Below are 14,700 nucleotides of genomic sequence, written 5' to 3' on the forward strand. Positions count from 1 at the left end.
CAGTTGTTTTGTTGAGAAGCACAATGACTTGAAATCTAGCAGAAGGGCCTTTTGCCGTCCCTGTAGAAATCCACAGAAATTTGGCCAAGTCATGAGACTTTGAAAATCTCAGTTTACACATGCTCAGTAGAAGGCGGGACTGGGAAGTGGGGCCGAGACTGGGACAATGAGTCGGATTTGGAGGGGGCTGGGACAAGTGGTCAGGGAGGGCTGGATCAAGGATAGGTAGAGGGACCAGGGAAAGAAGTGAGGAGGGGGAGACAGGGCAGAAGGGTCTGTAATCGCTAAAGCATGTTCCCTTTTGAACTTGGAGTAGAACCCAGGATTTGTTCGTCTTAGTATTAAATTTTCCCGTCTTCAAATCCGCTGTTCAGCCCACTGGCAAATGTTTGCCTTATCTTCCTCTAGAGACTGGCCTGCATAGAGAATGACAACCTGTTACTGCTATCACTTTTTTAAGTCTGCAACCTCTTCATTTAAATTGCATGCAAAAAGCTACATTATATTCTCAGTTGTAATTGTGCACTGCTATTGAAATCTAATGGAAATACACCGTTGCGTCTGAAGACGTTATTTGACGACAATAGGACTGCACAGGTGTAGACTAAGAGAATAATTTGTTCTTCAGTATCCTTGTACAAGAGAAGGAAACAGCCCAATTTCACTCTGAGGTACCAAGTTGAGATTGAAAATCTGGTTAGTTAGAAATTTTTTTCTTGTGAACTATGCACACCTAACACAGAAAGGAAGACACGATAAACGTGGAACCTCCATGACACCATTTTTAGTCACTGCACACAACTGAACTGTATTTCAGTCCAGTCAGATTTACATAGTTTTCAACCGCACACAACTATACAACTAAGCAAAACGAAGTAAGTTAAAATGAGTTTTCATTTGTAGATTACATATTTAATCAAAATACAGAGAACTCTATTGAGATGCATACAATAATCAACATTAAATGCTTTTTGGAACAGAAAACCAGGGGTTTAAAAGAAAACAAATTAAACAGGAGCCTGTTTAATGTCACTTGGTAGTAAGTGGATGCAATTGTATTAAATCCAGTGTGAAGTCATTTGATGAATGTAATTTTCCTATTAAGTAGGACTTTCTGTTAATTGGTTGATAAGTGAGTTTGCTGTAGTACAGCAAGGGCCCTGAACAACAGAATAAGAAATATGGGAGAATCCCATAGAACATACTTCTAAACACAGTGAGCTGTTTGATAATATTTTGGGAACTGCGTGGCTTGAGCCTAATCCTGCAAGGTACCAAGCATCTCCAGTGGGAGTTTAGAGTCTTCAGCATCTTGCAGAGCAGCAGTTAGCACTTACTGTCTTGATCTTGAAAGGTGCCATCACATGCATGTTGTTTGCATGTGTCCTGAATAAACTCTGCTCTAGCAAGTTATTTGTTGCGATAATAAGCAATGCTTGATGCTCATTTGTTTGGCAATACCTACAATTCAGTGCACTGTCTACTTACAGCTATTTCATAGCTATGCTGATGTAACAAACTGAAAAGACTGGGCATGATTCCATGAGTATGCTGAGTTATTTCCTGTGGAGTGATGTACTAAGAAGAAACATGAATAGCTTCCTTTAATCTAAACCTCCATGTATATGTAAAATAAACCAATTAACAGAAGGTCTTACCCATATCTCAAGCTTGCGATGAATTAAATTGCCTAGGGAGGTTGTGGAATCTCCATCTCTGGAGATAATTAAGAGTAGGTTAGATAAATGTCTATCAGGGATGGTCTAGACTGTATTTGGTCCTGCCATGAGGGCAGGGGACTGGACTCGATGACCTCTTGAGGTCCCTTCCAGTCCTAGAATCTATGGATCTATGCATCTATTACTAAAACTCAAATTTATTGGACTGTTAATTACTTATTAAAAGTAGGTAGAACTACTGAGAGTTGCCCCCTGACTAGAACGGAAATTACCAGGGTAGATGGAAAAATTCCTGGTAATACCTAAAAATAATTGAATTTTCATGACTATTTCATAAGCATCTTGTAGTGCAGTAGATTTAGATTTTCTTCTCAACATCAAATAATTACTGTTAATCCCAGTGCTGAACACACTCTTGTGAAATACTGACTATTTTAAGTAAATAGTTTTAATAGTTAAAAATAAATAATTCAGTTCCATTAAATAAATGCATTATTATATGTACTGCAAGGCTTCCCAACTTTGTATTGTACTTATTTCAGTTTATCACTCTATGTACCCAGTTTACATAATATAATGTGTAGCCAGATAAGCCTCTGGTGACTATACAGTTGTGGATACTGAAAGTTGTAATTTATTTCATGTCATTAGTATTTTCTTGATCTTGCACTCCTTTTTAAGGAGGTCTGTACTGTGTGGGTATATACAATAAATAGGTGAAAGATATGGGTGTTTAAGATTGTATTTCATTGTCATTGTGTTACATTATATGCCAGCAAAGTGCCAGCCTTAATGTAAATTCCATTGCAGTGAAGCTTCTGTAACATTGATGTATTTTTACTTTTATAATATTTGAGTTGAATGGAGGCATTTTTTCTGTTTAAAAAAAAAGTATTGCTCATGTGGACAGTTTGTTGCCATGACTTATTAGTATGATAACGTGGTCTTATCTGATGGAATGACTCCTCAGAAAAAATATACACAGAATCAGCAAGGACCTTTTCTTAATGAAGAATTTTTGGAACAAGAAATCAATATAAGTTAACAGCCAACCCCCTCCCCCCCCCGAAAACTCCACAGTTCTTATGACCCTTGGAGTTCAGCCCTACTGTCCCAAAGATATCTATACTTTTGCAGAAACATGCATGTAAATGAAGGGTATAAAAAAAGATACACAATAGAAAAACTATTAAGTGGTCTGTTTCCAAGAATAGAGGAAGCTGAGATGGAGTTAACCCGTTGTCCATGTAAGACCAGGTCATTCTGCTGCATGGTGTCACAGGTGACTTACCCTTATGAAGTCATTTAGAATAACAGTTTCATAGTCAATATGCAGATGACAGAATGCAGAACACCTTTATTCAGAAATGTTATTGCATGAGAAACAGTGAATCATGAATATAGTACTCACGCAAAATGAAATATGCTGAGATGTGAACAATGTAACTTCCTGTCACTGTGCATCCTTTCTGAAGACAATCAAGGCCCATGGAGACCTCAGACAAGAGTCCCATCGCTTTTTCTTCATCTTCATCTCTGCTGTTTCTTCATCTTTGCTACATATTATACTAAATGTTAGAATTTTGCTAATGAGGAAATTCTTAGACTTCGGATGCTGATTAATCCTCATCACTTAGTCTTGCTTTGTTTTTGCGCTACTTTAGTGTGCAGATACATTCCATGATGATTGGCATGGCAGTCAGATTAACAGATCACAATATCTATATGTTTTTTAAAAAAAGATTTGAAAAGACAGCCATTACACTTTATATTAAGTTGGAGCTGAGTTTCTTCATAGATTAAAGATGTTAAGGCCAGCAGAGGCTATTCCAAACATGTATTCCGAACTCCTGGCCGCTGAACCTGGTCCAGTAACTTCTGTATCAAGTTCATCAGTTCTGTTTGAGTAATAGCCTAATTTTTAGAAAGCTATCCAGTCTTGATGTAAAGAGGTGTCTTATCTTTCACAGATTTAACATATGGCTAAATGCAGCTGCTCTGCAGTATTTTTCTCAGTGTTTTACATCCCAACTATGATTTATATTCTTGGAAACAGACCACTTAATAGTTTTTCTATTGTGTATCTTTTTTATACCCTTCATTTACATGCATGTTTCTGCAACATATTTTTCTCTTTTTAAATGTAAAATCACTTTGGTAACACTCTGTTTTATTAGAGATGCATACCCCCAGTGTACACCTTACAGTGTGTCCAGATATCAAGCTTTATCAGACTTACAATCTGGTAAGCATTTCCACAGGTTGTCTTCACCTTATCCTAGCAATTCATTGTCTTTTCCCTGCTGGATGAGAGTGCTGTGCTTCATAGAATCATAGATTATTAAGGACCTCAAGAGATCATCTAGTCCAACCCCCTGCTCAAAGCAGGACCAATCCCCAAATGGCCCCCTTAAGGATTGAACTCACAATCCTGGGTTTAGCAGGCCAGTGCTCAAACCACTGAGCTATCCCTCCCCCTAATTAATTTGTCCTAAAACACAAACCCTATATTTTCAAAAAGTAAGAGTATGTCTTACACTGAAGTTAGGAGCATTCCTCCTAGTGTGGATAGACAGACTTGTGCTAGCTCCTCTGGATTTAGTGCGCTAAAAATAGTAATATGGATGTTGAAGCACAGGCAGCGGCATGGGCTAGCCATCCAAGCTCAGACCAAGGAGGTCATGGGGGCTTGGTCTTGGGTGGCTAGTCTGAGCTGCCCCCCATGTTGCAACATCCACACTGCTGTTTTTAGTGCAGTAGCTTGCCTGGAGCTAGCACAAGTGTCTCTACCCGGGCTGGGGAGGCAGTGTAGACATACCCTAATAGTCCATGATTTGTGATAGATTGTTTAGCTGGATACATGTCACTCTTGGAAAAAAGGCAAGCGCCTCCTACTGATGCATTTGCAAAATCTCCATTTGTGAAGGAAGAAATGGGGCAGATTTATTTCTAATAAGTGAAACTTACAAAAACAAACAAAAAAGCCCTCATCAGGGAAAGTACAAATCAGTGAAAGTTTCCCAAGTATGAGCATGGCTTTCAGATCAATACCATACTTAGAAATCTGTGCCTTATTTTGTCACATAGATGTTAAATGTTTTGATAGTCTTCTCTTTTGATTGCCCTCAGTGAGCCATGTATTTTGTGTTTAGGTAATAAATGGTACATGGAAGTACTTACTGCACAGTGTCTTGTTAGCTTATGCTTATGTATAAGATGCTAATTTGTGCTATTGATTTTTTTGAGAAGACACAAAAACCTATGAGGAAGAAGTGCTTTCACTTTCTCCAGTTAATACCCTCCACGCACCTAATAGTCCATGCATTATGTATTGTGACAAAGTTCCTCCTCTATCTTGGTGAGTCCTGCACTTATTGGTGGATTTGTTCGCCTCAGAGATTCACCATGTGGGTCAGGGGACAGCCCAGAGACCTTCCCCTCTGGTAGAACCCACAGTCCAGGTCAATTCTTCCTGTGTCTGATCTGGAGTTGGGAGGTTTGGGGGGAACCCAGGCCCGCCCTCTACTCCAGGTTCCAGCCCAGGGCCCTGTGGACTGCAGCTGTCTATAGTGCCTCCTGGAACAGCTGTGCAACAGCTACAACTCCCTGGGCTACTTCCCCATGGCCTCCTCCAAACACCTTCTTTATCCTCACCACAGGACCTTCCTCCTGGTGTCTGATAATACTTGTACTCTTCAATCCTCCAGCAATACGCCTTCCCACTTTCAGCTCCTAGTGCCTCTTGCTCCCAGCTCCTCGCATGCACGCTACAAACTGAAGTGAGGTTCTTTTTAAACTCAGGTGCCCTGATTAGCCAGCCTGTCCTAATTGATTCTAGCAAGTTCCTGCATGTTCTGGAACTGCCCCTGTTACCTTACCCAAAAGGGATCTACTTAATCTAAGACTAATATATCTGCCCTCTAACACTCTCCTGTATCCATCTGGCCTGACCCTGTCACAGTATGTTCGGATGATTCTCAGTATAGCAATATTGACACTACATAGCACAGACAATCATCAGTATTCATGAAATTCCAGGGAACTTGAGATGGACAGAAACTGGTGTCTTCAGATTGTAGCTTTGTCAATGGGTAATATTCTTCTCCTGAGTACTTCATAATCATCCTCATGAACATACAAAAACAAATGAAAAATGCCATGATACGCTTCATTTTTTTTCTTCCTCTTTAGATGGGTGTGGAAGGCATGGATGAAGGTGCTTCTGCAGCTCAACAGTCTCGGAAACTAGTCAGCTTTGCATTATCAGGTAAGATTTCAGAAGTATCTTACATTATCCCACTAAAACAGGCATCAGTTTTGTGTTAGATTATTACTGAAAGTCTGAATTAACTCCAACTGTACTATGGCAAAGCAAATGTACATTTAAAAAAAAATTACTGAGCTAAAATACCCAAAGATGGAAAACATTTCCTCTTCAGCTACATCTCTCTTCTTTAGGAGTGCACTCTGGTGGTTCAAATGATATAATTTCATTGAGAACATGTATATGTTGAAAGCAAGCAAGATTCATTTATATCCAGAAATGATTTAATGGATCTAGCATGAGAAGTCTCCAAGAAATTTTCAGTGTGCCCGAGGGAACATCCATCTCAGACTGAGTAGTGGTAAAGCTAGCTTTTCTGCACATAGAAAAGGGCTAATGGAATGTAAGTTAGTCCCTTTGCTTTGAGAGATGGGCAGAGTGCCAGAACAACAAGGGTTGTAAATAGTGAAATCTTTTTGAACACTTTTTTTCCCCATCAGTAACAGAGAAAGGGAATTAAACTCTTACTTATGTTGATTAGTGCTTACTCTACATGTGGTCTCATGAGAGTAAAGTATCTCAATGTGAACAAAGGAGGTAGAATCTGGTCCCTAAATCTTGAAGACAGAGAGATTTCGCTCTCTGTGTAGGACTAGAACACACTAAAGCTGACTTTTAGAATGGTGTTGTAGGAATTAATGGGGAAAAACACAAGAAAGCCTATAGAAAATGAGTAGCATTCGATAAAAATCACTCTAAAAACCTATAGAGTGTAATAGAGAGTTCTAGCTCAGCTGCGGGAATTGTATGGTTGATTTAAACATTTTATAGAATGGTAAATTTAATAAGATTTTTCCATAAAGGTGCTGCGTCTGGGGAAAGGTAGTATGTTTTTTAAGTGTTTGGGCTTTTTTTGTGTGGAGAAGGAGATACTTCTACTTAGTAGTGCAGAATTTTGCGGGGTAGTGTCTTTGTGAATGATATTGTCCTCCAGGACTGGCCACATCAGGGACCTAACTAATGTTGGCAAAGAAAGTCTCTTTTGTCTTAAGTGTTAGAAGTTTCTACTTTTGGAGGTGAAAGATTAGTTCCAGCCCCCTGTATGAGTGTGATTATAGAGAGATATCAGTAGTGACTCCACTACTGAAATTTACACTTAAATCATGGCCCAAATCCCACTGTTTCATACTTAAGTGATTGCATTACTCTCCAACATTGGTATAATATCGCTTCAGAGGATAGTTGAATTTACTATGTAATATTTTGATGAAATATCCACTTTTGCAGAGCTTTGTATCTCCTACAAAAGAAGTGACCCACAAGCAGGAGATATGAGACTGATCTAGCTAGGAGGCAGAAAGGTGGTATAAAGGGGGTGTAGCTCTACAAAGAACATATGCAACAGTGATTTGCCACAGGACCGATCACTTGCAGTATGTACAGTCCATCTCTTGCTACAGATGGCGTGCTGCTAGATATTCATAGGGGTTTGGTGGTACAATGAAATATCACGTGCTCAGGAACTAGTTGATTGCCATATGTGGAGTCAGAAAAGAATATTCCAACAGGTCAGATTGGCAGCAACTTTGGGGATTTTTTTCCATCCTCTCCAGGGTGTGGTTTCTTGCCAGGATCATCTAGGTTCATCTCACTTAATCAGTTTCCTCCCATTTCAGGGGCCTTGAGGATTGGTCCATTTTGGTCCTTCCTATCCTCTGCCTGTGGCACATCATAGCTTAGTTTCCTGAGGGCTGTAATACCTTGGACTAATTTCTGTTGCTGGATTTAGTGTGGGGATGATCTTAGCCTGTGCTACATAGGAGGTCAGACTAGATGATCTGGCAGACTGGAGAAAATATCCTTTCAAAAATTACATGAATAACTTTCACTATTGGTTGCCCTAATGGAGGATTCTCTCAGAGAAAAGGAAAAACCAAGTTGCTGAAGAATTCTGTATTGACACTTACAAATAATAATTGTGAACACAAATGACATTAAAATGTCTTTCTAAATTGTATGCTACATCTTCTCATACCTAAGCAGGAAGGTCAGTTATAGTAGCAAAACCTGGAGAAGAAGAGATTGAATGAAAAAAATTAAAATAGCAATTGTGCATCTCTAGCACAAGGTAGAATTTTAATTGCACTACACCTTTTAGCTATAATCTTTACAGCATGTGTCAGTTTGTTCATTGTGAAAAGGACTAGGGGTGCTTTAATATCCATTTGTTTGAACTCCTGGAAAATGTGATCAGAGAGGCTCCAGCAGGCATAAGCCAAGATTTTCAAAGAGACTGTTCTTTTGGGTTCCTAACTTGAGCCTGATTTTCAGAGGTTCCAAGCACCCACAACTCCAATTGAAATGAATATGTAATGTAGGTACTTACCACCTCTGAAAATCTGGTCCAAGATTTCTTAAGTTGGGCACCCAATGTCAGAGAGAATTTTTGAAAGTTTGAGCCATACTGTAGTAGTCAGAAATGTACAATCACACTTGATGCACTCGGCCTTCCAATAGAGTTTGAGTGAAATCCTATTTCAATAAGGTTCCCTTTGCCTTTAAATATCAGATACTTCTTTCATATCAACTGTCAGAGTGGCCAAAAGCGTGTTTTGCATGAACAGAATGACAATCTCAGACTCAGTTGCTTGGAGATCTAGATCACCTGGGATCACCTAGCAGTGAAGTTTGGTCTTGGTTTCATTTCCAAACCGCTGTCTCCTTTCAATTGTCTTCTTTTTCCCTGTCTCTGCTTCCCTAGCTCTCTGGGTTTCAGAGCCAGAGATGACTTAACATTTTTGGATGGCTTAGCATTAAATTTCCCATCTGATCCTCCTTTTGCCCCAAAATTCCCATCTTTATTTCATTACCCTCACACAAGAGATCCCCAAGTTCTTCCTCCAATTCTCCTGCAGTACTGCATCTTCCCTCTTTCTTCACCTCATCTCACTCCAACACCCCTTCACCCATTCCAATTCCTGATCTGATTTTTTTTCTCCAGATGGTTTCCCTAGAGAGTAGTGGGAGACCTTGTCAGCTCTTAGACAGCTGCGGTGGCCCAGAGCTGCTCCTATTGTGATACACCTTCTGGGAGAACACATTGTAGTAGCTCCTCCCCTCCCCAGTTACTCAAGTGATGGGTGGGGAACCCTGTCTCTGTCTGCGCTCTTTTCCCCACCCCTCTGCTCTCATCTGCTGATCTCTGAATGATGCGATAGACTCTTTTATGTGTTACTGCAAGTGAGCAAAATCCTCCCCTGGGAGTAGGATGTCTGGCAGCTTCTGGGGAGCAAACTCCTAATCTAGGCCTCTCAAAATTAGCTTTGGGCTACTAACACGATGCAGTAGTGGTGAATGAAATTTAAGTCTCAAAGCAACACCAGCAGTGCTGGCCTCCAGGTCTTCTCCTTCTTCCCCCATCAAGGGCTCGCCTTGTTGCTCGTCTTCTTCATGTACCTTTCAGGCTGCTGTCACCAGGAGCATGCCCCTGGCACCCATGCTGTCAGACCTCTGGGAGTGTGCTCTGCTCCACATCCCTTCCGCCCTAATATGCAGTCATCTCCTTGGGAACATTCCTCTTCCTCCTCTTCCCCCTCCCTCCCCCCCCCCCAAGCACGGTCAGCTCACTCCAAGATGGCGCATACTGTGTCCATGAAGCCTGGTAGTTCTGAAAACTGTCCCCACCCACGGAACATGAACTCTTTTTGTAAAAATTTAGTTCAGCTTCACTGAGCGTTCAATCGTGGAAGTGAACGAAACTGTGTTTTAAGGCCAGAAGTGATCACTAGATTATCTAGCCTGTGTATCCACATCTTTCCTTCTCATTCAAGTTGAAAACTCAGCCTTTAGCTCCAGCAATTAAAGTAATTACAAATGATGTCATTTTGTTCTGCTCATTTTAATGTTTCAGAACTTAAAGTTTCTATTAGTGAAGTCCCTCGAGGACAGATCTCTGAATATGCTGCCTGTTGTTCCCAAAATAGCTGCTCAGTGGAGCACCTAATTTGCAGGTATGGGAATGGTGGGGAGGAGCTGTCTTCATCTATTCACTCACTCAGAATGCTCTTCTGCAACAGAGTGGCCTTTCCCCCTCTGTCTGCGGCAATGCTGTGATCCATTCTTGGGTTGCTAACACTCCCATCAGAGATGAACATGGATAAATATGATATTTCAACTGGCTTGACCGTGTTTGGTGCTAACTAAGCATCTGTCCATTCATAAATACCTTTACTGCTTATCAGCACTCTGATTACCAAGGGAGGAAAGTAATGAAGAAAGCAGTCTGCCAAAGAAGACAAACCTAGGTCCTGCACGGTCTCCAGGGGATATCAAAACAGGTGCACGGTCAGGGTAGATTTGTCCTTGCACTTCTGCTAGCAGCTGAGCATGGAAACAACAATCTTGTTTGGGTAGACTGACTGGGAAAAGCAGGTCTACGACTTCTGCTTTGGTGTGAAACTAACATCATTTAATCATGAAACAAATTTTGGCTACAGACTGAGAACTCATTTTCCTTGACTATTGTGTGAACAGAACTGGATCACACACATATTTGGAAAAAAAAGAATAGAAAACATAGTGCAAATATTTCTCACTGTGCTCCCATCTTGACTTACCAACTTGGTTTGAAAGGTCAGGTTTTAATCTTGCTTTTATGGAGGTGTCTTTCATATTTTTTTTAAAAAGCCTGCTCTTTTTCACTCAGTGGTTTGAGCATTGGCCTGCTAAACCCAGGGTTGTGAGTTCAATCCTTGAGGAGGCCACTTAAGGATCTGGGGCAAAAAATTGGTCCTGCTAGTGAAGGCAGGGGGCTGGACTTGATGACCTTTCGAGGTCCCTTCCAGTTCTAGGAGATTGGTATATCTCCAATTATATTATTATATTCTAAGAGCACTTTAATTAACTATGTTCAGATTCCCATTTCAAAATGCTGGCCTTTAAAGTTGATGAAAGATAGGTGGCTTTTATAAAGAGGTCTCTAAAATTAGTTGAGAATACTTAGAAAGCTGAGTGGCTGAACCTCCCTAACCATTGCTGTTTATAGGCTATGACAGTGCATGTCAGAAAGCATTAGTGCAGTACATTATTATATTAATATATCAATGCAAAATTGGGTTGCATGATGAAATCATATATCTGCCTTAGGCTGTAGGATCCTGCATGTTCTTAAGCTCTGTGTGTATTCAGAATAATTTAAAATTAAGTTCTGTGGATATATTTTAAAAAGTAGGGGAAAACATTAGTCTCTCTTGCTTGCTAACGAGTTCTTGTCTCTTTATGCATGAATTGCTTTTCAAGGCTGGTGGATAACCATTTACAAAGAGACATAGAGGGCTGCTTCTTTCACAAGCATAACTGTGTTCCTGCCTGGAGAAGGAGTGTATCTAACTGGTTCAGATGAGAAGTGCATGATAGAGAACTGTAGTGTTCTTTCTCTGTCATTTCAGTTATGAAGAAATTGCTCTTAAAGGGTTTAGTTTGTATTTTATGATATTTCCTATATACTACTTTTAGTGTGTCCTCACCCTCAATGGTTACTTTTGATCATTGGGTTGGGGTTTTTAGGTTGAATCCAAATTCAGTGTCTCATTTTAGTACAGTTAAGCTTTTTCTGTGTGTGCAAAAACTACATACAAAACTGCATATCTGACCTTGTGTGTGCCAGCTTCACTGAGGTTGGAGACTGCACACTACATGCCAGGATACCTCATGAAGAAGGACCCAGAAATCAGTGGCTTCAGGGAACCGGAAAAGAAAAATACTTGAAAGTTAATTTTAAAATCAATTATTGTACTGAAAGTACCCCTCTTACCCTGGCTATTTGAGGCTTATGGCCCCAGCATTTAAGCAGGTGCTGAGGATATGAGCAAAAGCTATTCTGGCAGGTGAGCATCAGTGTAAGTTACTCCATAATACAGCAGATAGTACAAGGCTGCCAAACTTTGTTTCCATGCAGGAAAAGCTCTATGTAAAGAAAGAAACATCCTCAGAAAAACTCTGCATCTCTTCTCTTGGGAGTGGCTTTTCTTTCTCTAGGCTGAGAGCATGTGCATCCCAGCCCAGATCACCATCTTGCTTTCTGAATATTTAGGGTGATCTTTATGCATCAATGTATCAGTCCTGAAAAACATTGTTTCATTATCCTACTTCATGGATGGCGCTTCCTTTTTTTTGTTTTGTTTATTTTTATTTTTTTAAATCCAGCAGCATGTGAAGGAGCGGGGATTGGGTGCTTTTTCTCTGAATGCAAATACATTAAGTACAGAAGAAAAACTATTCTGCAACTCGGAGTCAGAAGTGCGCAAAGTATTTTATATTAGAAATAACTCGAGACCAGAATGTAAATCAAGAGCCCGGTCTAGTCTCATTACCTCGTCTGTTTATTCTCTCAGGAAAACGGAGTGAATTCCTGTCATAGGCAACTTCCATTCACTAGATCTAATTAATCGTAGTATGAGTAATTTTGTGTTACTTTTTTTTAACAGTTTATGGTAAACTGGATTCGGAGGTAATACTTTAGGACTACCTAATTTGTGAACTTCTTGTTTTAATCTTTTTGTTCCTTTTCCTTCTTTCTTTCAAGATATTAGAGCAGTTGGGCTAAAAAAAGGGATGTTCTTCAATCCTGATCCTTACTTAAAGATGTCCATTCAGCCAGGGAAAAAAAGCACGTTTCCTACATTTGCCCATCATGGTCAGGAGAAAAGGTCTACTATCATCAGTAACACAACTAACCCTGTTTGGCACAGAGAGGTAATGTATGCCTTTTAAGAACTCCTTCAGTTGGCTGGTGCAATAAGTCACTAGGATATTGTTTCCTTCTTTTATGTATTGGTCCTTAATGTCTGATGCTATGAGCTGGTTATTTAAATTGACATGGAAATTGCAGTAATTGTAGGAACCCTGTTGTTGGGTAGGAACAGTTGTCTTCTCTAACACATTTGAACCATATGCTGTGAGCTTCAGTCCCTCTTCTAATAGCAAGTTTTGGAATTGCTTAATAGCCCTGTGGATTCCTTGAAATAGCAGGAATAAATTAATTAGAATGGATTATATGTTGTGAGAAGAATCGTTACAAAAAGGCACAGGAAGTTAACATTCATGTTCGGGCTCAGCCTGGGCAATGATTCCAACTACAGCTCATTGAGAAATTTATTCTCTCTCATAGTGCATAGCAACTGGCACGTTCAAAGATTTCTCTGTCATCAAGCAGAGGGGATGATCTTTGAATTATTATATGTAGCTTGACAAAAGGCAACTTTTCAGATTTGTTTCCACAGGGAAGGCTGTCTTGGTGTTAGTATGGACACTGAAATGACACCATCTCATATGCATTTGAGTGCTGAATGGCAAAAGTGTGTGTTTGAAAATAACCCACTGAACTGGAAATAATATTAAAATGAATACCTCTTAGGGTAGGTCTACACTACCCGCCGGATTGTCGGGCAGCGATCGATCCAGTGGGGGTCGATAGACGCGATAAATCGACCCCTGAGTGCTCTCCCGTCGACTCCTGTACTCCACCGCCGCAAGAGGCGCAGGCGGAGTCGACGGGAGCAGCAGCAGTCGACTCACCGCGGTGAAGACACCACAGTAAGTCGATCTTAAGTACATCGGTAACGTAGCTGAAGTTGCATGACTTAAATCAATCCCGCCTCTCCCCAGTGTAGACCAGGCCTTTGTAACCAAAACCTGTAACCTTTTGATGGCGATTCACAATTTCGTTTTGTTTTTGTGAAATGAATTGATGGTCTGAGTCTACACTCTAGTGTACATATGCCTCCACCACATTTGGTGTCTGACTTCATACTCAACAGAGAGGTCAAGGACTGAGTGGGAACATGGTTGAAGTAGATTAGCAACAAAGCAAGACAGTGTAGGGTCACTGTTAACACTGCCACTACTCATAGTCTAGCTGTTTTGTGGCTAAATAGAGGGCATTTCCCCCAGTGATATCACTCTGGCATCATTCACAGTCATGCAGATTTCCCCCCACAATTAAGCTCAGAATAAGAGTTTTAGTTGGAATCTCTTGTCTTTCTTTCTAATAGCCAGCTAACTCCCCCTCCCCCCCAAATCCTCTATTCTATTTCCTCCTTTCTTCTCTGGTCTCTTATTTTTGCAACTTATTACTAAAATGATAATGTATTGTGCAATGTTCATTGGACCACAAACTATATCCGTGTGCTCTAACTGCAGTGTTTCCCTGTAGCAATGCTTTGACAGTACCATCTTATGATCGTATTACATGTGCTGAACTTGGTACAGAATTGGTCCTCTCCTTTTCTCTGTGGGTTCCACAGTGACAACTTTCAATTTCTATAGCAAACAGATGGTTAACAGCCTTTATATTCCATTCATCACAGGAAACCCAACCCTGATTGACAAGGATGAGAATTTTTGTTTTTATTCATGACTCATTCATTTGCTGATTTGAGTCTGCCAGATGTGCAGAGATTTGAACCTGTCTGGTTGATGTGTGTATCGAAGTTGAACTGTAGCCTCTAGTTTTGTTCCCTGTTGAGAATTATTTAGCCAACCAGCCAGACTGTTTTTAGCCATTCTGGTAAGGTGGTGATTTGTACTGAAATCCGAAAGGTGAAGGCTAGTGGAAGTCTAACTAGTTGATGTAGGCTGTTCCAAGCAGAAAATTGATGCGTCACCAAACTTCATTTTTGATTGAAACATCATAGTAATATAGAAATGAAAAAGCCATTTATTCTTCGAGGAGGGGAAAGGAAGAAACATTTGTTTTTA

General features: G+C 40.3%; 1 protein-coding gene across 8 annotated transcripts in view; it reads left to right on the forward strand.

Annotated features, from left to right (window-relative positions):
• HECW2 (HECT, C2 and WW domain containing E3 ubiquitin protein ligase 2) overlaps window positions 1-14,700 on the forward strand; it is a 246,969-nt gene that overhangs the window by 141,741 nt on the left and 90,528 nt on the right. For all 8 annotated transcript variants that reach the window (XR_005586030.1, XR_005586029.1, XM_039493848.1 and 5 more), the window contains 2 exons: window positions 5,871-5,946; window positions 12,527-12,696. Coding sequence is in view for 6 of the 8 variants with exons in the window: in XM_039493848.1 (XP_039349782.1) it covers window positions 5,871-5,946; window positions 12,527-12,696 (246 nt within the window). In the remaining 2 variants the exon portion in view is untranslated. The remainder of the gene's footprint in view (window positions 1-5,870; window positions 5,947-12,526; window positions 12,697-14,700) is intronic.

This window comes from Mauremys reevesii, linkage group 11 (genome assembly GCF_016161935.1).
Source record: "Mauremys reevesii isolate NIE-2019 linkage group 11, ASM1616193v1, whole genome shotgun sequence".
NCBI lineage: Eukaryota > Metazoa > Chordata > Testudines > Geoemydidae > Mauremys > Mauremys reevesii.